Below are 25,593 nucleotides of genomic sequence, written 5' to 3' on the forward strand. Positions count from 1 at the left end.
GACGGATAGCTGAGAACGGTCTAAAATACAAGTTATAACCAGGGTTCCCTAAGTGGACCCGGGTAGGAGATTTAGAGTGAGAGTGCGAAGGATCAGTCGCGGTTCCTCTGCCGTCGTGCTGCTTTGGGGCCACACCAGGCAGAAGACAGACAAATGTGCCCCTAGAGTCTTGTAGTGCTGGGCATGAGGGGTGGGCTGTGGTCCAAGGACCCCTTAGCGCTGTCCCTTCTGCTTAAGGTGGCTTCTGGCTCATCTCTCTGTGGCCTGGTGCCTTTGTGGCTTTGGGGTATCCCCTCCCCCCACCAACCCTTAAAGTGTTTGTATGTGTGTGTGTTTCTGTGTCTGCCTACCTTACACTCTTGTGGGGTGGGGTGACACAAAAAGCGTGTCTTCTAACTGCTGTTATTGTGGTGAGTCCTCACATGTGTTTTGTGGAGTTTAGGCTGTTAGGACTTTAAACCGTTAAATTGTTAAGATGAGTTTAAAACTGTTAGGACGCTAATGGTTACCTGATTTTACATATTTCTGTTATTTGTTGTGGAGAGTGCAGTTTTAAATAAAACCATCTGTTTCTCTTATTTTCAACTTTGGTTTATTTAAAATCTGTCATACAAAGGAACAACTTATCTTTTAATACATTATTTAGGAGTTTTTTAGTTTTAGATATATACTTGAATAGCAACTTAATCACAACTTTCAGTTCTCCGTACTATTAATGTTTTGTCAAGTGATAGATTCTTGCTTTAATGTTCAATATTTTGGTTTGTGCTTGTTTCTTGTTTTTTTAAAAAAGTTATAACCAAAGGAAATTCAATTTTCCTTTTTCATTGACAGACATATGTAGAGTGTGTCGGTCGGAAGGAACACCTGAGAAACCGCTTTATCATCCTTGTGTATGTACTGGCAGTATTAAGTTTATCCATCAAGAATGGTAAGTCATACTTTTAGAAAGTTGTGTGAGTCTGAGCTTCAGTTTTGTCATGTATACAGTAACAGGGATCATTTCAGTGTACTTTCTCTGTAATTATTTTTAAAATTTTTATTGTATTTTCCTGAGCACAGGAAACTAAAAAAGCCCTTTTATTGTAAAAATTTAAAAATTTGGAAAAGAAATTATCCATTAATTCTTAATATCATGGCTGTTATTTTGGTGTATCGTCTTCCAGGTACACGTAATTACCCATTGTTTATTTCTACCATGGAGAGCTTATTTTGTTCTCTGAAAGTGTTATGATTTTCTAGTTTTGCTTGGCATAATAGTAGCTTACATTTGTGAAGTACTTTTTGCCAAGAACTGTTCTTAGTGTTTTGTACATCTCAACTCATTTTTAATCCTTATAAGAAAACTGTGATGAGGTGGAGTATTATTATTATGCAGATGAGGAAATTGAAGCATGGGAAGGTTAGATAACTTGTCCTGGGCCACATAGCCAGCCAGTTAGTGGCAGAACCAGGATTCAGACCTAGCTACCAGGTACCAGTATTATCAGACCAGGATTAAAACTGATGTTGATGCTTAGAGATTCTTTCATGTTCATTTCACTTTGAGGAAATTACAGTTTTGATTAATTGAACCTTTTTTAATGGTAGAAAAATGTGTTGTTTTTATCTCTAGCTGTTGTAGTTTTTTATTCTTAGAAGGCAGTTACAAAAAGTTAAGAATATTCTAAATTTGAAAATTTTGAAACTAAAAGCTCTGTGATATATACATTTTTAATAAAAACAATGTTTTCAACAAAACTAATGTTTCTTTGTTGTAAACACTGTACTTATGAATCTGTTTATAATTACAGCTTAGTTCAATGGCTGAAACACAGTCGAAAAGAATACTGTGAATTATGCAAGCACAGATTTGCTTTTACACCAAGTAAGTTCTTTAGACATTTTCACTGCATTTTTTTTGGTTATCACTCGTGGCATAAAGGTGTTTAATATGATCAGTTGACAGAGGAAGGGGGAAAAAAGTGCTTAAGCACTTTAAAGCAACTATTTTCAGCTTGATTTTCTTTGATAGTAGTAGGAAGTCTTGATATTTTATTTAGGAAAATATTTTGAAAAACTGTATGCTCTCTTTTATCACACACATATGTTTGAGATTTGTGGGGTGTTTTTTTTTTGTCTTTAAAAATTTTTTTACTTTTAATTATAGACAGGTTCGAACACATGCAAAAATCTAACAAGTCCACATGTACCCATCACTTAGTGTCAACTCATAGCCTGTCTTGTTTTACATATGCTCTTGTTCCCTGCCTCTTTATCCTTTTATTTTTTTCTACATTATTTAAAAAATAATTCTGCCATTTATAATTTCATCTGTACATACTTCAGTATGTATCTCTAAAAGGTAAGGGTTCTTTTTCAAAAAACGTAACTATAATACCATTATCCACCTAGAAAAATAAACAGTGATGCCTTGATTTCATCAAATATTCAGTACTCTTCAAATTTGGACTACATTTTGAGTTAAAGTTGTATAGATTAGAATAGTCATAAAGATAAAGCTTTTTTTTTTTTTTTTTTTTTTTTTTTGAGACAGAGTCTTGCTCTGTTCTGTTGCCCAGGCTGGAGGGCAATGGCGTGATCTCAGCTCACTGCAAGCTCCACCTCCCGGGTTCACGCCATTCTCCTGCCTCAGCTTCCCGAGTAGCTGGGACTACAGGCACCCACCACCACACCCGGCTAATTTTTTTGTATTTTTAGTAGAGACGGGGTTTCACCATGTTAGCCAGGATGGTCTCGATCTCCTGACCTCATGATCCGCCCGCCTCAGCCTCCCAAAGTACTGGGATTACAGGCGTGAGCCACCGCACCCAGCAAGCTTTTTAAAAAATAAAAATAAAAAATAGAGAGGGGGTCTCACTATATTGCCCAGGTTGTTCTTGAACTCCTGGCCTCAAGCAGTTCTCCTGCCACAGCCTCCCAAAGTGTTGGGATTACAGGCTTGAGCGACATTGCTTGGCCAAACGAAGTTTTAAATTACCATTTTTTTCATGAGGCTAACTTTTAAGGTCAGTATTTCATAAGCCTTTATAAAATATTTTTCAGCCTTTAAGGTTTTAACTATAATTCCTGTGCCTATTAATATTTAATATGTTTTATCTCAAATAAGTAGAGGACTGTGCTGGCAAATTATTAAATATTTGAAGCATAATTTTTCATTCTGGGATCCCCTATATTGCCTTCCCTTACAAAGGATTTTTGTGTTTTAGTTGTGTGTGTGTGTGTGTGTGTGTGTGTGTTTAAGCATCTTGAGCTTCTCAATATAAATGCTGTAACTTAGTGTTTTACTTTGTCTTTATTTGATGAGTATAAATGATTAAAGTTATTACATTTTCACTTTTGGAGCTGTATATTCATCATAAAAAAGTCAATTCTGTTATTTTGTAGTCATTAATTTTCTGTAGTATGTAAAAGCTGTACAGCTTGTCAAGATTCATAGGAAACTGAGACTAAATAGGTGAGTATCTTCATGAAATTCAGTTGATAGGAAATACGTGGGCTTTTACTTTGAGGCCAATAGAAGCTTGTTTTGTACATTTTAATTTTCATTTGATAGTTATATTCTCTATTTCTTTTATCTTTTGCAAAAAATCTCTATTATTCTTGCTTTTAATGACTTGCTCTTGTATACCAGATATCCTATTGAAGTCAATGATCTGTGGGCATGTGTCATTAAAAGTTGCTATTTGTGGCCAGGCGCTGTGGCTCACGCCTGTAATTCCAGCACTTTGAAAGGCTGAGGCAGGCGGATCACCTGAGGTCAAGAGTTTGAGGCTAGCCTGGCCAACATGGTGGAAACCCTGTCTCTACTAAAAATACAAAAATCAGCCAGGTGTGGTGGCAGGCGCCTGTAATCCCAGCTACTTGGGAGCCTGAGGCAGGAGAATCACTTGAACCTGGGAGGCGGAGTTTGCAGTGAGCTGAGATTATGCCACCGCACTCCAGCCTGGGCAGCAGAGTGAGACTCTGACTCAAAAAAAAAAAAAAAAGTTGGCTATTTGTCAATTATTTCTCAGTGTTTATAGGTGTGAACAGTTTTGTGATAGCGTTCTTATAAATTTTAGATCATTACTTTTAAACCCTGATATATCATAATTTCTTGTTTTGGCCTTACTGGAGAAAGAATTGTTTGTTTTTCCTTTATGTTCTTTCCGAGCTACCTGTGGTAGAGGTTTTTAATAATAGGCAGTGGTTTTTTATTGGAACCATTTTAAAAGGGAATCCTTTTAAAATGTGGCAGAACTTTTCTTTTTCTGAATGTGTTGAGCCACATTTCGCAGAGTAGTGGGAAGATCTGAATTTATCATTTGAAATTTTAAGTATTATGCTAACATTGGGAAAGTGGCTAACAAATGTCAGTGGGATGTTTGCTCCCACATGAAATGATCTGCTGCAGACTGTTGTGCTTTTTGAGTGCTATTTAATGCTTATATTTGGGGGAGTGTTGATGGCTTGTTGTCAGCTTCATCTTTTGCTCCTGTTTGCTTTATTACATCTTTTGTAGTTTGGGAAACCAGATGATTATATTGGTTGAATGTTAAAATATGTGTAAATGGGCCTTGTATGAAGTTCATGGCTATTCGGAAGGGATGTGAACATCTATTGAATTTTTTTTCCTGCCCAGAGGCCTTTATTGATTTCCACATTTCACATGTGATTTGCCTCATAAATGACTTCTTGGGTAAATGTGATATTATAACTATTTGGTTTATTTTTTTTAAATAGGAAGAAAATTAAGCACAAGGCAAATATTGGAAGTTTAGTTAATGTCTATTTTATATTTATGAATTAAGCTATTTTCGAATCTTCATGAAACTGTAAGTACTTTTTTTTCCGCTTGTAGTTTATTCTCCAGATATGCCTTCACGGCTTCCAATTCAAGACATATTTGCTGGACTGGTTACAAGTATTGGCACTGCAATACGATATTGGTTTCATTATACACTTGTGGCCTTTGCATGGTTGGGAGTTGTTCCTCTTACAGCATGTGAGTATTCATGCCTCTGATTGGAGTTATTTAAACATTGAATAACTACTTAATATTATAAAGCAATATTGCATCATATTATTATTTGACTGATGTTTAGTTATTTGATTGTCAGAATGTCATGTATTAGGAAAGCCTTACTTAGAAGATGTTCATCTGAACTAAGAATGAGTTTAACAGGTCAGTTTTTTGAATGAATGTGGGAAAGAACACAGCATACAGAATGGCTAACCATGAAAGTTCATGAAAGCATTGAAAAAATCAAATCAAATCATAATTAGATATGAAGTATGTTAGAGCTTTCAAGGACTACAAAAGACGGCTGGGCACGGTGGCTCATGCCTGTAATCCCAGCACTTTGGGAGGCCGAGGCGGGCAGATCACGAGGTCAGGAGTTTGAGACTAGCCTGGCCAACATGGAGACTGAGGCAGGAGAATTGCTTGAACCCAGGAGGGGGAGGTTGCAGTGAACTGAGATCGCACCGCTGCACTCCAGCTTGGGCAACAGAGCAAGACTCTGTCTCGAAAAAAAAAAGGACTGCAAAAGATGAATTCTTTTGGGATTCTGCAAGCCTCCTTTAAAAAAATACTCACATGGCCGGGCGTGGTGACTCACGCCTGTAATCCCAGCACTTTGGGAGGCCAAGGTGGGAGGATCATTTGAGGTCAGGTGTTCGAGTCCAGCTGACCAACAAGGTGAAACCCCAGCTCTGCTAAAAATACAAAAATTAGCCGGGTGTGGTGGTGTGTGCCTGTAATCTCAGCTACTCAGGAGGCTGAGACAGGAGAATCACTTGAACCTGGGAGGCAGAGGTTTCAGTGAGCTGAGATCATGCCACTGCATTCCAGCCTGGGCAACGGAGTGAGACTTCGCCTCAATAAAATACAAATAAAATTTAAAAATACTCATACATGTAATGGTCATAAATAATTGGGAGGCTTATCTTTCAGATATAGGAGGCTCTTTGGGAGGGTGATATACTAATCAACCCCCCTAATCAATCCAAAGAATCCTCTTGGATTCTTTGTTGTTCTTATAGACATGGAGAGAAGTACTTAGTATATGAGTGGCAGAGTATATAGGTAAGATTCATTAGAGTTAAACTAAATGTTTAATTAGTATAATTAATATCTTCATGTCTCCTTAAAATATGATAAAATAATCTTGATTACCTATGGAAATGAAATTCTTGGAAGATACCAACTAGTAGAATATAGGTACTGTTGAAGAGTGAGTTAGCTAGAAAATTGTATCAAGGAATTCTCCCAGGATGAAACTCAGAGGGACAAAGTAGTTACAAGTATGAGAAATAAATATTGACAAATGGAGGCTAGTCTGTCCAGTAAGGAGTTCCACAAGGTAAAAGAGATAATGGAGATGAGGAAACAATTGGTGTCTTTTAGATTGAACGAGAAAACTGACCACGGTAAAGGAAAAGTCTCACGAACCTAGGCATATTCTCAAGTTTTCTAGAGCTGGGTAAGGTGGTGATGGTGATAGAGGTATAGAGATTGTGTGCTTCCAGATTATCCTACAAAGTAAAGAAACGCAGAGTGGCATCAGACTTAAAATTAGCAATGTTGAATGCTAGAAGACAATGGAAACTCAAAATTTGATGTTTTTGAACCTAAAATTCCCTTTCTGCAAATTACTCTCAGATGGAAGGACAAACTACAGATGTTTCAATAGATGTGAGGGATTGGAAAGTTTACTACCTTAAACCTTTTTGAAAAAACTGAGGATATACTTTACTAAATGAGCAAGGAATCAAAGAGAGAAAGAGTGAGATACAAAGACGAAGTGTTTCATATAGCTAAGTCTCAATTGTTAATCTGCAATAATTAATAGTTTTTGGGTAACAGCCTGGAACTAAAATTCCAGATGATCTTAACGTGGGAGAAATTGTGACAGGAAGATAGAAATTAAAGCTTTTAAAATTGCTTGTCTCATTTGTGGGGAGATTATAGATGTTCTAGATGTAGATAGAAAAATACAGCATAACTGTGCATTAAAAATGTAGACTAGACTTATAACTACCCAGAACTGGACTCAAAACTACATTGTTACATTATTAATGACAAAAGTGCCACCACAGATCAGTGGAAAAAAGATGGTCTTTTCAGTAAATGGTATGGCAACAATCAGATGGCCATACAGAAAAAAATGAATCATGTCATTACCTCAGCCTAACACAGAAATTAATTTGAGATGAATTTAAAAGCCTGAATGTGAAAGTTAAAAAGAAACTTCTAAAATAAAATACAGGAGAATAAGCATAAAACAAAATATTAGTAAATTGAACATAATTAAAGTTGAGCACTTCTGTTCATCCTTAGACACTTTTAAGAATAAAAGGCAATTGAATTCTGGCACTCAAAAAAAAAAAAATTGAAAGCCATGGAGTGAGAGAAGATATTTGCAGTACACATATCCAACAAAGGACTTGTATCTAGAGTATATAAATCAATAACAAAAAGGCAAACACATCCCAATTAAGCAGTGGACAGAGGTTTGAACAGGTATTTCTGGAAAAATAACTAAATATACTAAGCTCTCCGTATCTGTGGGTTCTGCAATGCTGACTGTGGAATTTGAGCATCTGTTTATTTTGTTATTGAGGAGAGTCCTGGAACCCATTCCCCATGGATACCAAGGGATGACAGTAGCCAATAAACACATGAAAAAGTGCTCAGCATCATTAGAGGAAATGCACAAGGAGGGTGACTAAAAATAAAAAGTAGACAGTGCCAAATGTTGCTTAGGACGTAGAGCATCTGGAACACGCATACAGTGATCGAGGGGGAGTGCATATGTTATAACCACTTTGGAAAACTGGCAGTATCTACTGATGCTAAATATTACAAATACCTTGTGATCTAGCAGTTCCATTCTTGGGAATAGAACTAACAGAACAAGAACTTTCTGTTCACTAAAGGACGTATGTATAAGAATGACCACAGCAGTTTTATTAATAGTACTTAAAAACTGATATCAGTCAAATGCCTATTAATAGTAGAATGGATACATTGTGGTTTATTCATGCAACGGAATACTACATAGCAGTGAAAAAAGAGCTGACTGTTGTGACATGGAATAACATGGATTAATTTTGCTTCTTTGACAAAAACAAGCCAGGCACAAAATTGTATGATTGCATGTGTGTGAAATTTTAAAACAGGTTACATTCATCTATAGTGATAGAGATCTGAATAGTGGTTACCTTTTGCAGGGGCTGTTGCCTGGGAAGAAGCTTGAGGGAGCCTTCTGGGGAGCTGGAAGTGTTGAACATCTTGGTTTGGGTGGTAGTTACCCAAGATATACATATTTTAAGAATTCACCCATCTGTACACTTAAGATTTATGTAAAATATACTTTAATGAAGACATAACAAAACTCAAAGGCAAGTGCTAGAAGAATAGAAATAGGATGAGTGGGAAACAGCAAATAAAATTTGGAAATTTCAAACAAAGGCAGGAAAGAAAGGAAGGGAAGGCAGAGGAAGGAAGTAGGGAAATAAAATTAAATACATCTGTAATCATAAGTGTTTGGATTTCTCTGTTACAAGAGAGCTTCGTAGATGTGTAGGTATAAAACTTGCACTACTACAAGAGATAAATACAAAGGAGCACAGGTTAATGCTAAAGATACAAAAATAGTTTTGTTAGCAAATGGCTAACAAAAGGCCAGAGCAATATTAATCAGCCAGTTATCTTTCAAATACATTAAATGGGACAAAGCATTATATTTCATATTAATAAAAGGGCATAATCCACTAAGAAAATAGAATTAAAGAACTTTCATACACCAGAAAGCTGGGCCTTGAAATATGTAAAGCATTCACAGTCATAGTGAAAGACTTACATGCCTCTTTGAAATCAGTAGATGAAATAGGCAAAAGTAAGGACTTACAAGATTTAACAGTTATTAATCACAAGCTTGATTTCTGTTCTAATTTGTTTATATACAGATACACACAATTTAAATTACATCACACGATACGTATTCTGTAACTTTTCTCTTTAGCTTAGCATCGTATCCTGGCGGTCTTTCCATGTACGTGAGTGTTGTGCTGTCTTATTTATTTTTTTTAGCGATGCACAGCACTCTAGTAAGAAGGCCTATTGCATATGAATCCATTTACCTATCTAAACATTTGGTTTATCAGTTTTACATTGTTACAAGCGTACTTACCTGAGTATTTTATAAACATGTAAGTAATTTTTATTACAGAAAATCTTTTCCTACCTTTCCATTTTGACTTGGTTTTGAAAACAGCCATTGAAGTCACTGAAAATCTGAACTGAAGTCTCCGATACAAGGCTATATAGGGAATGCTTAAGCTAATACACAAATAGTGGTTTGAAAGAAAGCCTCAGGTTTTTATTCTTGTGCCCCATTTTCAAATCTGTGGTCTGTTATCTCATTCTGTCTAGAATTCTGCCTTCCTGACTAAAAGACTTTCTGCCTTGATAGCAGTACATTCACCCATACTTTGTCTTTCTTGAAATGGCCAGAATTTAGAATAATTATATTCTGTATTTTAGAGGACCTGTGAATCTGTGCTTTTAAAATATTGGTTGTCAGGTTGCCATTTACGGCATTGCAGTACATACTCTACTGAAAAATTCTCTTAATTTCAAAGACTTATACCTCCAAAACTGAAACCTTTTATTATGAGCAGACTTAATAAATTTTGGAATTCTAGAATTTAAAAAATTCTTTATATTATAATTTTGGAGATCTTTACTTTAGATTTTTCTTTTCAAACATCTAAGCTCATTCAATAAAAAAAAAGCAAGTAAACCTAGAGAGAATCTAAGCGCTAAACATGATTGTGTAACATTTACTCTTCATTGTCACTATATTTGTGCTTGACTGTGTTTTTAAAAATTTAATATTTTGAGACTTGTAAAGATTAATGTTTATTTCAGTGGCATTTGTGGCGTTCCACTTTACCTCTGCTTTCTTGAGCAGCTATGTGAATTCATGATGTGAGTTGTGACTGTATGCCATCATGCTCTTTTTCGGTAGGCCGCATCTACAAGTGTTTGTTTACTGGCTCCGTGAGCTCACTACTGACACTGCCATTAGATATGCTGTCAACGTGAGTATTGAACCTCTGTGACGAGTGTTGCATGATGTAGATGATGCTTGCTTTTTTCCTTGCATATTTATTTTTATAATTTGTAAATTCTTTTGAGAACAATAATTTATGTCTATTACACTAACAGTTATAGCTGCAGTAGAAGTAGCTGATAAATGTAAATGACATTTCTTTTAAAACATACTACCTGTTTTATAGGACTGTTTTGTAATGATGGGATGACTTTTCTTTCTTTTTTTTTGAGATGGAGTCTCGTTCTGTTGTCCAGGCTAGAGTATAATGGTGCGATCTCGGCTCACTGCAACCTCCGCCTCCTGGGTTCAAGCGATTCTCTTGTCTCAGCCTCCAGAGTAGCTGGGATTACAGGCACTCGCCACCATGCCTGGCTAATTTTTGTATTTTTAGTAGAGACAGGGTTTCACCATGTTGGTCACTCTGGTCTCGAACTCCTGACCTCAGGTGATCCACCCGCTTCAGGCTCCCAAAGTGCTGGGATTACAGGCGTGAGCCACCGCGCCCGTCTGGGATGACTTTTTAAATAGGTTGTCATGCAGTTTGAGATATATACTACTGTCTTATGTTCATAAGAGTTTTTTTTGTTTTGTTTTGTTTTTTTAAATGGAGCCTCGCTCTATTACCTAGGGTAGGGTGCAGTGGTGTGATCTCTACTCACTGCAGCTTCTGCCTCCTGGGTCTCCTGCTTCAGCCTCCTGAATAGCTGGGATTACAGGCATGTGGCACCAAGCCAGGCTAATATTTTATCTTTTTAGTAGAGATGGGGTTTCACCATGTTAGCCAGGCTCGTCTCAAACTCCTAACCTCAAGTAATCTGCCCGCCTCGGCCTCTCAAAGTGCTGGGATTACAGGCATGAGTCACTGTGCTTGCCCAAGAGTTCATTTTAACATGTGTTTTTAACATACGCATTTGAACTCAGATTTATTTTTTAAATGTTTTCCATGATTATTAGAATATAAATGCTAAGAACTTGCCTGTAGTTACTTTACTATATCTTGACATTAAGCATTGTTGCTTGCCTTATATTGGCAGGCTTCTTTTTCCCTCTCACCTAATTGGCTTGAGGGTCACCTGAATTGCTTTCATTAGACTACTCATTGACTCCAGAGGACCACTGGAAGCCTAGTGGGCTAGTCAAAATAAATTATAAACATGGCTTGGTTTCACAGTCCTAAGCTGCCTTTTACAGTTTGAAAAATTGAGCCAGTTTTTCTGATAGCAGTTGTGACCAAACTACTTTTTTTCTGAGTAATATTTTATACTTTCTATAGAATTTTTTTTCTGTGAAATTTTACTTTAAATTTCCTTAATGTCTTATCAGTTTCTGTGTATTCTGTAGCTCAGTAATTGAGGTCATCTCTAGGTGCACTGTATCAGTTATCTATTGCTGCAAAGCAAACTGTCCCAAACCTTAGTGGCTTAAAACAGCTACCATTTTATTGCTTATAATTCTGGGGTCAGCAGTTTGGGCTGGGCTCAGCTGAGCTTTTCCTCTATTGGGCTTGCCTAGGTCACTCAGCTGTTTTACTGGGACTTAATGATCTAAGATGGTTTGTCTGAGATGCCTTGGTTCTCCTCTTTGTGGCCTCTTATCTTCTAGAAGGCTAGTGGGGCTTCTTTACATGGTAGTCTCGGCAGCATTCTAAAAGGGCAAGAGAAGAAGCTTGCAGGCCCTCCTCTGGGCTCTGGAACTTGGGCAGCATCACCTCTGTCCAGGATTCACTAAACCAGCCCAGATTAAAGGAATAAGGAAAAAGGACTCCAGAGTTTGTCACCGAATGTTTAAAATCTGTAACAAACAGGATTATTGCTGATGGCAAGGAAGATGTAAAGGGGATATTTTAGTCCCAACCTTTCAGAATTTAATAGCCTAGAGAGTTCCTTACTAAGGTGGTAGTTTGGATTCCTCTTTTGATTCAGGACATATTTGCAGACTATATTTTCCTAGAGGCCATACCAGTTTAGTTTAAGTTTGGAGCTGCTGGGTCAAGGTCTACCAGATTGACCCTTCTCAGGTTTTCTATGGAGGAAAAAAGTGATTCCATTAAAATAATGGATTTTCCAATGGCTAAGAGTCCAGAGGTTTTTGAGTTATCTGTGAATAATTCCTAAATCATAAACATGGACTAGGGAAGGAAAGATAAGCCTCTTAAGAAAGGAAAAGGACAAAATGGTCTTCAGTATCACGGTATTTGATGCATTTTCTTGTATGATTACTAAAGGAAACATACTTTGCCTTTCTGGATTTGTTGAGAAACTAATACACTTTTGGTATGATTGCAGTTAGCATCAAAACTTGATTTGCTTTCTAAATGAAAAACTTCTTTTTTTTTTTGAGACGGAGTCTCACTCTGTACCCATGCTGGAGTGCGGTGGCTCAATCTCGGCTCACTGCAACCCCCGCCTCCTGGGTTCAGGCGATTCTCCTGCCTCAGCCTCCCGAGTAGCTGGAATTATAGGTGCACACCATCATGCCGGGCTAATTTTTGTATTTTTAGTACAGATGGGGTTTCACCATGTTGGCCAGGCTGGTCTCAACTCCTGACCTCAAGTGATCCGCCTGCCTTGGCCTCCCAAAGTGCTGGGATTACAGGCATGAGCTACTGTACCTGGCCAAGTGACAAACTTTTATAAAATTTATAATAGACCTCTTTGTCTTACATATGGCATACTGAATATCTCTCAACCTTCATTTCTTTATGTTGTCATTAGACTTATCTGGAGGAGCTTCTCCTCTTTTCTGATTTGATGATTCTATTAATTTGTGTGGGTTCAGGTGTCAGCTAATCAAGTTTTTAAACGTGTGTAAAATAAAGATACAGAAATTCTTAAGAGTTGGACAGAGTTTTAACCTTTGGTAAATTACATAAATTTAATGCATGGCCTTTGTCAAGTGTTAGACTGCTTTTGTCTTTTTTTGCTTGCTGCCTTTCTGTTTCTAGGCCATTTTCAAAAGATAGGCTATGGATAGGTAATTTCTATATAGTTCTGATGGTATTTGATGCCTAAATAAAATACATAATACAAGTACATAAATATGTATAGGTTCTCTTATAAGTAGAATTTCACCATAATCACAAATAGTTCTTTTGGAGAAACTTGAGATTTTCATCCAAAAAGTTATGATTTATTTTTCTGGCTGTTTTTTTTTCTGAGACTTTAGTATAAGAAATTTTTTTACCTTTGTTTTCCTAATTTTAAGTCTTCTTTGGAGTAATTATATGTACTTTTTTTTTTAATAGGGAAAATTTGTTGGCAGATTGTTTGCAGGGTTGTTTTGTGGTGACGTGCACACTGTGTGCATTCATCAGCCTGGTGTGGTTGAGAGAGCAGATAGTCCATGGGGGAGCACCAATTTGGTTGGAGCATGCTGCCCCACCCTTCAATGCTGCGGGGCATCACCAAAATGAGGTAACTCCCCCTACCCCAAAATTGATTTTATTTAGGTAGGTCATGAGAATTATTGTTTCTCTCTAAGTCTCAAACTCTTGACTTCCATGTCCCTCATAAACATTCTTTTGTTATTACAAAGGAAGGCAGTGGAAAGGTTTGGGTGAAGATGAAGAGAGATGTGAAAAATCAAGAAAGTAGTATTATGACTTTGCCTCTTAATTTTCTAGCTAGAGTGGGAACAGCATTAGGAGTTATACTGAAGTCCATGTGCACAGTCTTACCCACTGAGCAGAAATTTGAAAATATTTCCTCAAGTGTTTGATAACAGAGCATGTATGTATATATGTATGTACATTTTTTAAAAAATGTATTTTCATCCCTGATGCTGTCAATAAAGACAAAGGCTGTCTTATAAAAAGGACTACAGAGTGTTGTTTTTAAGAGAGCCAGATTTGTTAACCATTTTCTATAATGCTTTGTGAACTGTTAATCTGCTAAATTATACTGAATGAATATGTACACGTGTTACGAAGTGAGACTATGTTCTTATATACTAAAATTGATCCCACATCAGATACATTTAAAAAAGATGTCTTTGAAAGGTTTTCTTTTTAAAAAGAATTTAGTAGAATTTATATTTGTTTTCTAGTTTTTTGTTTGTTTTGGTTTTTTGAGATTGGGTCTTGCTCTGTCACTCAGGCTGGAGTGCAGTGGCATGATCACACCTAACTGCAGCCTCACAACCTCCAGGCTCAAGAGATCCTGCTACCTCAGGCTCCTGAGTAGCTGGGACTACAGGCACAAACCACCATGCCTGGCTAACTTTTTAATTTAAGTACAGATAGGGTCTTGCTGTGCTGGCCAGGCTGGTCTTGAACTCCTGGGCTCAAGCAATCTGCCTGCCTCAGCCTCCCAAAGTGCTAGGATTACAGGCATGAGCCACTACACCTGGCCTAGTTTTTTTTTTTTTTTTTTTTTTTTTTAGCAGGAATAATGTGATTTGGAAACAGAGCAAAACAGACAAGTGGATCTAAATTTCTGGGCTTTTCTGTGATTTTAGGCTCCAGCAGGAGGAAATGGTGCAGAAAATGTTGCTGCTGATCAGCCTGCTAACCCACCAGCTGAGAACGCAGTGGTGGGGGAAAACCCTGATGCCCAGGATGACCAGGCAGAAGAGGAGGAGGAGGACAATGAGGAGGAAGATGACGCTGGTGTGGAAGATGCGGCAGATGCTAATAATGGAGCCCAGGGTAATGGCTGCTTGTGTGTCCTCACTCTTCAGCACTGCAAATCTGTTCTCAACTTGCATTGAGGAAAAGGGCTGGCGTTTTCAAATTTTAATGTTGTGAAGTTCTATTTCTAACTTATTTTTACTTTATTTTGGCAAACTGGCATTTATGGATGTACATATGCATAAATGTGTGTTTTTCTATGAAACAGGGCATGTTTTGTGTTTTAAAATCCTTTCTACATGGGACTTTTTTTTTTTTTTTTTTTTTTTTGGGAAACTGAGTCTCACTCTGTCGCCCAGGCTGGAATGCAGTGGCGCTATCTCGGCTCACTGCAAGCTCCGCCTCCTGGGTTCACGCCATTCTCCCGCCTCAGCCTCCCGAGTAGCTGGGACTACAGGTGCTCGCCACCACGCCCGGCTAATATTTCGTATTTTTAGTAGAGGCGGGGTTTCACCGTGTTACCAGTATGGTCTCGATCTCCTGAACTCTTGTGATCTGCGCGTCTCGGCCTCCCAAAGTGCTGGGATTACAGGCGTGAGCCACTGCGCCCGGCCTACACAGGACTTTTTTAATAGGATAGATAGGAAGAAACTATTTTTTAAGTTGGATTAGGTACTACTTTTTTTAAATAAAGGACTTTGATACAGATTTACCTCATTCATTTGCTTCTCTCTTTCCATGTCTCATGAGTCAGTGCAATTTCTAAGATTGAAAAAGAATCTTGAAGTGTATACTGCAGACAAGATGCCATCTAAATATATCAACGTCTCGTTTTCTAGCAGTGTAAACTCTAGAATGTAAAATAAGATCCAAGACAGGAGATGGGTAGATCACTTGAGGTCAGGAGTTTGAGACCAGCTTGGCCAACATGGTGAAACCCCATCTCTACTAAAAATACAAAAATTAGCTGGGCGTGGTGGCGCACGCCTGTAATCCCATCTACTTGGGAGACTGAGATAGGAGAATCACTTGAACCCAGGAGGCAGAAGGCAGAGGTTGCAGGGAGCTGAGATCATGCCACAGCACTCCAGCCTGGGTGACAGAGCAAGATTCCGTCTCAAGAAAAAAAAAAAAAAAAGATCCAAGACAGGGTCTACCAGTCAGCTGTCGGTCACTCACTTCCCCTCCTCCCTCCCACCACAGTTTTCCTGTCAAGCTTTGCACTATCTCTAGTTCTACTTGGCATGCCTGATATTTTCGTGTCTCTTTGTCAGACACTCTGTTAGACACTGAGCATATAACTGTGACCAAAACATTAGGCTGCTGCATTCCTGGAGTTTCTGGTTTAGTGAAAAAGCAGGAAATACACGTCATGATAAGTGTTGTGCAGGTTGCTCTGAGGATGCTGTTGGGGAGAGACCTATTTAATTAATTTACTTTTTTTTTGAGACAAGGTTTTGCCCTGTCACTTGGGCGGGAGTACAGTGGCAGGAACACAGCTCACTGTAGCCTTGACCTTTTGGGCTCAAGTGATCCTCCCACCTCAGCTCCCCAAGTAGCTGGGACCACAGATGTATGCCATCACGCCCAGCTAATTTTGTTTTTGTTTTTGTTTCTTGGTAGAGATGGGTTCTCCCTGTTGTCCTGGCTGGTCTTGAACTCCTGGGCTCAAGTGATCCTCCTGCCTCAGCCTCCCAAAGTGCTGAGATTATAGGCATGAGCCATTGTGCCCAGCCTAGACCTATTTTGAATAAGGTTTTCCAGGTAGCTCAGAGTACGTGGTATTTGAGCTGAGACCTCTTAAGGATGAGAAAAAGTGACTTGTGTAATGGTAACAGGGGGCCTTTGCAGGGAGAGGTCAGAGGCTCTGAGAATACAGCCTGCTGCTACCCTTGGGTCTGGCCATTCTTTCTTTCTCTTGATCTAATACAGTAGCTTCTAACTATTCTTTCTCCTTCCATTCTTGCTCCACATAGTTCATATTACTCTGCTGCCTTTAAATCTTTTAGTAGTTTTCCCATTACTAAAGAATAAAATCCAGACTCCACATTCCTCTTGTATGATCTGATTTCTGTCTTTCTACTACCCATATCATTACTCAGAATGTCCTTAGTCCCCTGGCTTCCTTACTTTTCTCAAATCTGCCAGATTCAATAGCTTAGAGCTACTGAATTCCTCTCTTTCACATAACCTTATTTATTCCCTTCCTAGCATTTATCTCAATCCAGGATTACCTTACTTTATATGTATTATTTATTTATATGTATGTTTTTATTCTTATTTGTTCCCTGACAAGCAAATACTCAGTATGGAAATGTGGCTTAGCTTCTCAACAACAGCTTACAAAGTACTAAATTTTACTATTTTTAGTGCATTATATTTTTTTATTATTTATTATTTTTAGTTCAAGTTCCATCAGTAATCTTTAAATTGCAATTATATTTTCAGATGACATGAATTGGAATGCTTTAGAATGGGACCGAGCTGCTGAAGAGCTTACATGGGAAAGAGTAAGACCTTTTTCTGTCAAGTATCCTGGTGTTTTAATCCTAAAATATATTTTAAACTTTGGTGTATTTAGATGTATACACTAATGTTATCGTTACAGTTGATGAAAAGTTACTAGAATTTTCATTCCTAGTGAAAGTTAAGTGATATGCTGTTTATGGTCAAAATATTGTGATGTTGGTGGCTTTTTTTGTCTTACAAAATCTTGCTCCATTTAGGAAATGTTTTACCTGAAATTGTGGACTTTTGAAAAACAAAATAACAATTTAAATTTAAGTAGTATTTTCATGCTTCAGTTGACAAAATAATACAGTTTTATTATGAAGTAGTCTTAATTAGCTGTATATCTTGAGTAACAAATCCAAGATGGAATTTTTTTAGACTTTATAAATCATGTAATTTTGAATAAAAGGAGACCCAAAATATAAAACTCTCATTCAGAAACAGAATTTTTTTTATTTTCTGAAAATGATAGGAAGTATTGGAAAGTACAGGAAGTGGGTGAGGACTGTGTTTAAAGATATTGAAAGGAAAATGCGGCTTTTCGTAAATTAGAATAGAAAGTTCTGTTGCATCTTAATGCTTATCATTTTTGTTTATTTTAGATGCTAGGACTTGATGGATCACTAGTTTTTCTGGTAAGTAAAACTAATTTTTTTTTTTTTTTTTTTGTGACGGAGTCTCACTCTGTCACCGAGGCTGGACTGCAGTGGCGTGATCTTGGCTCACTGCACCCTCCGTCTCCTGGGTTCATGTCATTCTCCTGCCTCAGCTTCCCAGGTAGCTGGGACTACAGGTGCCCGCCACCATGCCTGGCTAATTTTTTGTATTTTTAGTAGAGATGGGGTTTCACCATGTTAGCCAGGATGGTCTCGATCTCCTGACCTCGCGATCCGCCCGCCTCGGCCTCCCCAAGTGCTGGGATTACAGGTGTGAGCCACCGCGCCCCGCCAAAACTAATTCTTTTTAATAACAGAATTGGAGTTGTCTTAGTGATTCAGAAACTTCACATTTATAGTATGTAGTAAAGGTCAAGATGCCCTTTGGCTTTTAATTACTTTATATGTTGAAGATGATATGTTTAGTGTGCTGAAAATATTGAAAAAGCATAAAGGTAATATTTAAAAAAAATTATTAAGTATTTGATTTTTAGCAAAGAAACCCCAAAGTTAATGGTAGTTAAAAAGAACTTGGTCTTCTTTTAAAGTTTCATCTTGCAGTGTTTATTGCCTGTACTGGTGGAAGCAAAGCAGTTTTGCATATTTTCACAGTGAGACACCCCAGGCTGATGTTAGATTTTCCTGTTTGCTGAACCCCACCTGTCTTTACCTAGGAACTTTGCCATATTAGTAAAGATTGCAACTCTAAGGTGAGGAGCAATTCTTTAAAGAACTTGTTCTAAGAAGAAATGGTGCTGTTTTCAGGTCCTGTAATATGAAGTTATTTGCCATTTGGGATTTTTAAATAGCTTCAGATGACTTTGGCTGCAGGTAGCAGAACCCCTACTGGTTGGAAGATTAATATAACAGGAAGTCCAGAAGAAGAATGGGCTTGAGGTTGCTTGATCCATAGGCCCAACAATGTCATCAGAGACCCAGATATCTCCATCTGTCTCCTTTGCTGTCCTCAGTGTTGGCCTTCTCCTCAGGGTGGCTCCAGATGTTAACCAGAAGAGGATGTTGAATTTAGCAGTGTGTAGGTTTTTAGGAACATATCTGGTATAATTCCACAGTTTAGTGGGAATGTGATATTAATGAGCTTTGAGTCATGGTTTGATCACAGTCAGTATGGAAAGCATTATTTGGCCACATACTGATTTATATTTCTTACCCCGTCAGTTCCTCGTAAATGAAGGACAGAAGTCGTTGAGATAGTGGTGTTAACTCAAACTCATTTGAATTATTGGAAAAACCTTTGACAGGAAGAATTCATTATTTTAGTAAAAAGTATTTAATATGTATAGTGTGCCAGCTATTGTGATAGGCACTGGGGAATTCAGTGCCTATGAATTCAATGCCTATGAATGAGACAGGGTCCCTGTTCTCAAAGATGCTCTATAGTGTGGTAGAGAGAAATGAACATGTAAACAAGGAATGTTTTGGAGTCTCAGTGACAAAAAGTGTGCATAGGACACAAGAGGGGCACAAAAGAGGGTTTGATTAGGTCTTTCTTAGTGGAATGGAGTTTGTCAGCAGGAGATTTTCAGCGAAGATAACTTAGAGGTTGAAGTATAAAATATGTTGGGGATAGGGAAAATTTAGGAGCCCTTAAGGCAGAGAGGTTGAAAAGATTGAGCCAACATGGTGAGAAGAAATGTAATAGTCATTTACAAACTAATTACCCTTCTTTCTGGTTGGATTTGTGGAAGATTAGGGGACCTGAACAGAGAAATCCTTTTTTTAGACAAAAGATCTTTGGAAGGATCATTTAACTTGATGGTTGGGGAAGGTTGTGGGCATGAATGAATTGACTTGGGCAGTCTGGTCAGTGTCAGCATGGGGCATAGCTAAAGTGTGTATAACATGGCTGAAGGAATAGGCAGATAGCTGTCACCTTAGAGGTGGGAGGTGACCAGATGGTCAGGTGAGATAGGACAAAGAAAGTCAGGGCACCATAGGGAGTGGAGGGATCAGAGGAGATCAAGCTAGAGTTTTCCAAAGGAGTGGTAGCCAGGCAGTAGTGACCTTGTAGGTGTCAAGAAGGCAGATTGGACGTTGAAAGAAACACTGCAGTTGACATTAACATGATGTTTACAATTAATTTGGCTTTCAAATTTTTCTCCATTTGAAATTTTTCAGTGTCATTTGATTTAAATGAAATCTGGTAGTTATGAAAATCTATGTAATTTGTGGTAGATTATTTCTAAAAAGGAAATGTTTATAAATGAATTTGTTTTTTCTACATGTAACATTTTTGAGTTTTATTAGGCTTAGTTGTATGAGCTATCTAATGAAAAATGAAAGTTACATATTATGTCTAGATTGAAATCCCAAAACAATAGAGGGAAAATTTCAATCTTAGCTGTTTTTACTATTTGGCTCTAGCTAAATAAGTGGAATAGTCCAATTAAACATATGTTAAATATGAATTGAATATGCTTTATTGATGCTTTTTTCCTTTAGGAACATGTCTTCTGGGTGGTATCTTTAAATACACTGTTCATTCTTGTTTTTGGTAAGTTGTGTTTGTGCTTTTTTTTTTATATAGTATTATGGTAGGAATTTAGTTTTGTAGGAGCCTTGTTATAGGTTTATTATTATTATTTTTTAACATAGAAATAAATACTAAGCAGTATATGAAAATAGTTTCAGATACAAACCCTGTATAGATAGGCCCCAGACAGACAGATACTTTCCTAAGCAGCAGTGACTGCAGTTACCTACCTGTCTCTCCCTCTGTTGGGCATTTCTGGGTTTTTTTTTTTGTAGAAGCTGGTTTTAGACCGACTTGAAAATATACAGTTTCCCATTTCTGGAATTAGTTTTATGCTGATTGTGTGTGCTCTTCCCTATGGTGGAATATCTTGTTTTCATCTGTCAAAATCCTGACCATTGCCTTCTAGAGATCTTGACTTGGGAGCTGTTACCAGAGCTGAGTGTAGGCTTGTGGGAAGACAGTAAGCCTTCCCCAAATGTGAGCGCCCCTTAGAACCAGATTCCAGCACATGCAAAATCACTTCCAAGCACTTCTGAGAGGGCAGCTGTGAGGATTCTTTGACAGCACACAATGGTCCCTTCCATTGGGAGTAGTTAGAGAAAGAAAGGCAAGGTTGAGGAGACACTGTTGACAGAGGTTTTTTTCCTTTCCAGAAGAGGTAAGGAAAACTAAGTTGAATAAACCAAGGCCTTAGAATTCAGTTTCTATATCTCTTAGGGGTGAGGAGGTAGAGTCTGATAGAATGGGGTTATTGTTAGGTGTCCTATGATTTGTGTCTCAGAGACCTCAGGCAACATATCCCTATATAGGGATAATCTATGAGAAATTCCTTCCTTAGTACATGGGATTTACCCCTCAGCTCTGCTGAAGAGGATGAGTAGAGATTTCCCAAGGCTTCTTCCACCAAATTCCAAGTTATTTGCTCTGCTGGGGACTACACTGTGGCGTGTAAAGCAGACATCTTTAATAAGAAGCCATGTGGTGTAAGGGGCTTTGAATATTTGGACTGAGGATGAGACCAGAAATTGATTTCTGTATATTATCTGTAAAAGAGGAAGATAAATTTACTTGTATTTTGTTAACAAAGTATTTCGGGTACTTCCATTGATTTCTTAATTTTTAGTAGATACTCACAAAGGTGCAGATTGATTAGGATTCTTTGTTCCCTTTACATGTGGGGGTGTCTGTGTGTTATCATGCATTTATTTTGCATTATGTAAAATAATTCATATATAGACTGAAACTGTTATGATCTTGACTGCATTTTTTTTTTGAGAGAAAAAATGATCTATAGATCTAAGTCTTTACTCTTGCAGAAAAGCTTAATGCTAAATTAATGTTTGGAGAAACAGGTCACATTTAAAACATGAATTATACCAATAAGAACTCTCATTTATAGAAATCAAATCTAAGTAAAGCTTTTTCTAATCCAACCTCCTGAGCTTATACTGCGAAAAGAATTTTCTTAGTAAACTTATGTTTTATTATATAGTTAGAATCTTTTGAAATGAAACAAGTTTTCTTCCATTAGGAACATACTTTTTCTTTTAATCATTGGGATTAAACACCCTCCTGTTTTTTTCTTGCATGTGTTGCTCTGTTGTAAGTTTTCTACAGGCAGTTTTTTGGCTCTTGTGGTCATGCTTTGCAGAAATATAATTTGACAAAGCTGTGGTCTTCCAGTAGCAGGCAGCAATCCTGAGAAATTGTCCTTAATTTCAGGATGCCTTTCCATTAGTTTGTGTGTAATGGGATGGAAATCGATTGTTGCAACTGGTGTTTAAGGTTAATAATTATTTAATACATCTGCTAATAGAGTTAAAACTTGCCCCTCCCAGGGACCTAGTTGAGTCATCTTCAGACTGGGATATGAGAGCAAAATAGGCAAAATTCAACATACAGTTTTTTTCGTTACCTTTTAAAATTTCTTCTGCTTTATATCACATGCAATATGTTAGTAAACTAATACATATATATAATTTATAAATAAATTTAAATATATTGGGAATACATGTTCAAAAAGATTCCTACCCATGAAATAGTCAGAAAGGATTAGAGGCCAGATCCCTAGTAGGTTCACTCTGACTTCTGTCTTCATGATTGAGTTTCCCACTCCCCTGGTAATCTACTGTGCTGTCGATTTGTTTCTACCATAAAGAAAAGATAACTATATTTTATTATTAGGAATGAAGTAAAATTTAGCCAGAAAGACTTGAGGAAAAAGAAGACTATAAAAATTATTGCTATAAAGATTTTAAAAAGACTTTCATACTTAGCTATAATGCCATTATCTCACCTTACAAAATTACTAGAATTTAATATTTCCTAATAATCCATCATATTCAAACTCTCTGGGTTGTCCCTTAGATACCATTTTGCAGTTGGTTTCTTTGAATGAAGACCCAAATAAGGTCCACATATTACTTTTAGTTGTTAAGTTATAAGTTATTAGTCTTTTAATCTAGAGTATTCTTCTCTTTGCTTCCCCCAACTCACCCTATTTGGCCATTGATTTGTTGCTGGGATTAGGTTAACTGTTCTTGCAGCATGTCATATTTTACATCTGTCCATCTGTTTCCTGGATGTCCTCTGCCTTAATCCTTTGTCTCCCATATTTCTCTTAAACTGGAAGTCAGATCTAAAGGCCTTATTAGATTCAGGTTGAATACATCTGGGACAAATCCATCACTGGTCACACTGTGCCTATTAATAGTATATGTGAGGAGCTGAGATACATGATGCCGGATTGTCCACTTTTATCACTGGATTCAGCTGATATCAACCTGGGCCTCTAATCTTAGGTTTTGTTTTTCCCTTTACCATTATAAAATAATCTGTTGGGAGTGATATGTTAGTGTCTTACAGTGTTCCATCAACCTTCCACTTAATGATTTTTATTAGCTCTTGATGATCCTTGCCAGAATCATTTCCTGTATTAAGGGTGGCAAAATGGTGATTTTTAAACTGTCATTTTTTACATTTATTGGCTGACTTTTCTGAAAGAAGAAGAAATTCTTATCAATTTGGGACTATTCAGTCAACCCGAACCTGTCTGTCCAGGGCAAGTAGGACAGATGCTCATATTTTTCCCATTAATTTTGGTTTTCAGAATAAGGAATTGGTGCATTAACTATTCCCGTGGGTGTGCTAACTGCTTCCAAAACATCAAAGTATTTTCTTTGATGTTGCTTTTTCTCTTTTTGTGATTATTATTTTGGACTTTTCCTTTTTTGAGCATCATAAACTCATGGATTTGTGTATGTTCAGTGTTTTTCCATCAGTTTTGGTCATTATTCATTTTGATGCTTATATTCTCCTCTCTTTGGCCTGTTTTCACAATGGTTTCTGTGTTGATTTGGCATGGCCCTATTAGACCTTAATAGCTTCGTTGTTCTCTAGTTACAGAGAATGTCCTAGGCGGTGTATTTTTAGCCTAGTTCTGGAATCTTTCATTTCTCCAAGAAGCCCGAGTTCCTTTTAGTGGGGAATTGTAGTAGGAGTGTTCATTGTTTTGATGTTGAAGTTTTCATTGAATTTTTCCCCCTTTTAGCATTTTGCCCTTACCATATTGGTCATTTCTCCCTTGTTGGTTTGGGATTTGAAGAACACGTGAGTATAATACTTTTACAAAGTTCATTCATTACTCCCAAATGTGATTATTAATCAAATAGTATTCTAAAGAGTTACATCATTTCTTCATTGGCATTATGCAAGGGAATAGTTAGGCAATACCGTGTCATTCTTTTTTAAAAAAAATAACAGTGGCTCAAGAGATAGTGGTCATGTTGCCAACTAATGAAAATGTGCTCTGAAATCCATTCAGCTGGGTGGGCCTGAGGCATACCGTGGGAAAGTTCCCCACAGGCAGATTTTCTGTCCATCTCAAGAACTTGTATGTTCTCTTCTTTCCCTTTCCCCAGGTGCCCCCTGCTGAATTTAGAAAAGTAACAATATATCAGTCAGTTAAAAAAGGGTAGACTATTTTGGAATGACGGGTTGTAGTGTTTTCTAGAGTGCTTTAGTTTTGACATTTTATCAGTATTTTCCAGAGGTAAATAAATTTTGGAAGGATTATTACTTCTCTATTGGGGCCCTAGAACAATTTAGTCTTTTATGGAAGAGCTGACTATCTGGGATCATATGCTCAGTGTGTATATTTGAGATCTGAGAGATCACATTCTGAAGTCTTCTCATATTTAGTACACCTCTGATTCTCACTAGTTGAATGCAAGAACTTGAAAGGTTCAGGTAAGTGTTTTGAAAAATTTTGACTTTCCAAACTTTTGCCACTTGCTATCTGAAACTCAGGAATCAAAAAATACCAACAGGCATTGTTACTTTGAAAATTCTTTCTGTAAGTTGAGAATGGGACAGATTTGCAGAGCAAGGGAAACTTCAACAGTTACTTCTAGTGGTAGGAAATGAGGTGGCTAGGATATTACCCAGCTGGTGGGTGACTTGGGCAGTGTGTTCCTGCTTTCAGTGGTTAGCCTTTAGCAAATCTGCTTTAGAGTGAGAGTAGAGGGCAGGCTGTTGTAATACAGTGCTCTTGTTTTTGTAAAATTTAATTCACTCTACTGTTATTTTGTCTCCTTGGGTTAAGTGTTACTTAATTTTTCTTCATTTTTTAGTAATATATAACGTCAGTGAGAGAATTTGGTTTTCAGAGATGTCATCCAAAGGAGATTTTACAGTAGTTTTCTAGTTATAAATTGTCTCGACAATTGTGTTTCAGTCATTTAGATTGTTTAATATGGGAAAACCAGAGTGTAGGACATGTTGTAAAATTAAATTTTATTTACTTTTTTCTTATTTCCAGGTCCAAGCATCTCATTTTGAAGGCCTAATCACAACCATAGTTGGGTATATACTTTTAGCAATAACACTGATAATTTGTCATGTATCCTTTAATGAACCAACTTGGGTGTTCACTAATATTATTCATACCAAAGAACTCTTCATTAATGGTGAAACTTGTCTATCCTTGTCCTCTTAGTAAAAGTTGTAGGTATTTGCAGTAAGGGTCAGTGTGGACAAAATGTGAAATAAATTAATTCTGTCAAAAAATACTAAATGTTGGCTAAGTAGTTACCTGTTTCATTGTACCTTTAAATACTCAGTTTTTCCTTGACCTGATGCTGTAGGGCTTGGCAACTCTTGTGAAATTTCATAGATCTCGTCGCTTACTGGGAGTCTGCTATATTGTTGTTAAGGTAATTCCTGTTATAACTTAAAATTGGAAATGATTTCTCCTAC

The 25,593-nt window shown here is 37.3% G+C and overlaps 1 protein-coding gene across 1 annotated transcript in view; it reads left to right on the forward strand.

Annotated features, from left to right (window-relative positions):
- The window catches only part of MARCHF6 (membrane associated ring-CH-type finger 6), a 79,291-nt gene that overhangs the window by 21,848 nt on the left and 31,850 nt on the right, over positions 1 to 25,593 (forward strand). The window contains exons 2-13 of the mRNA XM_054489768.2: positions 835 to 931; positions 1,794 to 1,867; positions 4,844 to 4,987; positions 10,020 to 10,092; positions 13,351 to 13,519; positions 14,562 to 14,751; positions 17,122 to 17,183; positions 17,787 to 17,819; positions 20,304 to 20,355; positions 23,888 to 23,946; positions 25,157 to 25,237; positions 25,482 to 25,550. Of these exons, the coding sequence (XP_054345743.1) occupies positions 835 to 931; positions 1,794 to 1,867; positions 4,844 to 4,987; positions 10,020 to 10,092; positions 13,351 to 13,519; positions 14,562 to 14,751; positions 17,122 to 17,183; positions 17,787 to 17,819; positions 20,304 to 20,355; positions 23,888 to 23,946; positions 25,157 to 25,237; positions 25,482 to 25,550 (1,103 nt within the window). The remainder of the gene's footprint in view (positions 1 to 834; positions 932 to 1,793; positions 1,868 to 4,843; positions 4,988 to 10,019; positions 10,093 to 13,350; positions 13,520 to 14,561; positions 14,752 to 17,121; positions 17,184 to 17,786; positions 17,820 to 20,303; positions 20,356 to 23,887; positions 23,947 to 25,156; positions 25,238 to 25,481; positions 25,551 to 25,593) is intronic.

Source organism: Pongo pygmaeus, chromosome 4, assembly GCF_028885625.2.
Source record: "Pongo pygmaeus isolate AG05252 chromosome 4, NHGRI_mPonPyg2-v2.0_pri, whole genome shotgun sequence".
Lineage (NCBI taxonomy): Eukaryota > Metazoa > Chordata > Mammalia > Primates > Hominidae > Pongo > Pongo pygmaeus.